The sequence below is a fragment of the Buceros rhinoceros genome, unplaced genomic scaffold, assembly GCF_000710305.1.
Source record: "Buceros rhinoceros silvestris isolate BGI_N320 unplaced genomic scaffold, ASM71030v1 scaffold4876, whole genome shotgun sequence".
In the NCBI taxonomy this organism is placed as follows: Eukaryota; Metazoa; Chordata; class Aves; order Bucerotiformes; family Bucerotidae; genus Buceros; species Buceros rhinoceros.
Window position 1 is genome coordinate 23512 of NW_010419297.1, and position 1821 is coordinate 25332.

The following is a 1821-nucleotide window of genomic DNA, read 5'->3' on the forward strand; positions in this document are numbered from 1 at the left end:
CCAGCCTCTACTTACAGGACCAGGAGGCCAAGGAAAACGATGAGAAGCAGCCAAGTGACAAAAGAAAAGTTTGGCAGGAGATCCATTGCCACTTCCAGCCTGTCCTCCCGCGCAGCCGCAGTCTTCATTAATGAAGTTAATGAAGTGTTTTTCACCAACCTTTAGCCACGCTCACATGACGGCGGAGGAGGAGTGCTGGGTTGCTCAAACTTTAACCCTTGGGCAGGTTTCTCGCAGGATTGGGATGGCAATAAATGCCTGGGCTCACGTATCTGGAGATTAGAAACTGCTGAATGGACAGTTTTTACAAGAGGGAAACATAGCCAAGGCTATGCCCTTCCTTAACCCTGTCCACCTGCCGCTCATCCGTGGGGTTTGTGGGGGGCTGAGGGCGAGCCCCTGCCTGTTCCTACAGCAGTGGCCATGCGGAACCAAACTCACCCCTCCCATACCCTGCCCAGTTGTGCTTTTGCTGGCTTCATCGCTTTGATTGAGGGGTGTAATCAGGAGGGCCAAGGAACTGCTGCTGTTCCCCAAACCAGCTCCCCAGGGTAGGGGGCTGGGGGGGTGCAGGGGCATGGTTTTGGCTGTACAGATAAACCTTCCCTTGTGCCTCCCCCTCCCACACCCATTTACCTTGTCCTTCTGCACCTCTTGTTTAGGATCCAGGAGGAAAAGGGTTTGAGGAGACTGACCTGCCAGGAACCACTTACTCAGGGCTGAAAGGCATCTGTTATCCTCAGGCACAGCCCTCTGGACCTCAGATTCGGTGGGCAGAAGGATACAGTCCTGCAATTATCTGCCGGTCAGTGCAGGCAGATCATGCATAGCCACAGCCACAGGTTAGCGGAATTTTTTTTCTATTCCCAAACATTTATTTTGCTTCATAAAATACATGCAGTGGGTGCCAAGCTGCCGATGGGGCCAAGGGTCACCACCATATCCAAGAGCTGCTGTTTTGGGTAGAACATCTCAGGCATCCCCAGCTTCACGCAGCCGCGATGTGCTCGATTCACACAACCAGGGGCTGACAGTAATCCATGAACCCATTTCTGGAGGTGTGTGTCTGATACCTGCTTCCCCAGGCTGCTGTGAAGAACTGAACCCCAGCAGTGTGCTATGGCAGGAACCTTATTCTCTATTTTATGGGGTCTCTCCTTTATAAGACACCTTGAAGCAACTATACCCTGGGAATTATCCTTTATCGTTGCATCCAAAGGCCAGTTCTCCCCTTCACAGGGTCTCATACCAGAATGACATCAAGAACTGCAATGAGAGGTAGGAGGAGAAACCACGTGCTGGGACAGCAACTCCCTGGTCGGGATTAGCTGCATTCCTTCCCTTGCGCAAACCCTTTGATTTCCCAATAACCTCTGATGACAGCCCTTGTGATTTCTCAGCGGGAAGCGGTTTTGTAGATCAGTATTTTCTCCTCTCAGAAAATGAGGCAAAGCCAGACTTCAGGAGAGAACAAGGATGTTAAAATTAAAGAAACAAAAAATAAACAAACGGTGCAGCACCTTCACATGCAAGGAAACTGCTCGTTTGTCCAAAACAGGTTTGAGTGGGAGCAGTCTACTGACTGAGAGGTGACAGTCTAAGGCGACAGGATGCACAGCCCGATGAAACCCCTGGTGCTCTATCGTGCAACTGTGGGAGGACAACAGTGACATCATCCCCCTGACCCATTTCACATCAGGAGCGCTTCTCTTCCCGGCCGCGACACGCTCTGCTAACCTCCCCGTGACCCTACGGTGCCAAGGAGGGGAAACTCATACGGCTGGCAACAGGGATGAACCAATGGAAGGCGTTCCTGCCCGC

General features: G+C 51.9%; 1 protein-coding gene across 1 annotated transcript in view; it reads right to left on the reverse strand.

Annotated features, from left to right (window-relative positions):
- The window catches only part of LOC104495828 (cytochrome P450 3A29-like), a 12167-nt gene extending 12081 nt beyond the window's left edge, over window positions 1-86 (reverse strand). Inside the window, exon 1 of the mRNA XM_010138857.1 lies at window positions 16-86. Coding sequence (XP_010137159.1) covers window positions 16-86 — 71 coding nt within the window. The remainder of the gene's footprint in view (window positions 1-15) is intronic.
- Between the last annotated feature and the right edge of the window lie 1735 nt (window positions 87-1821).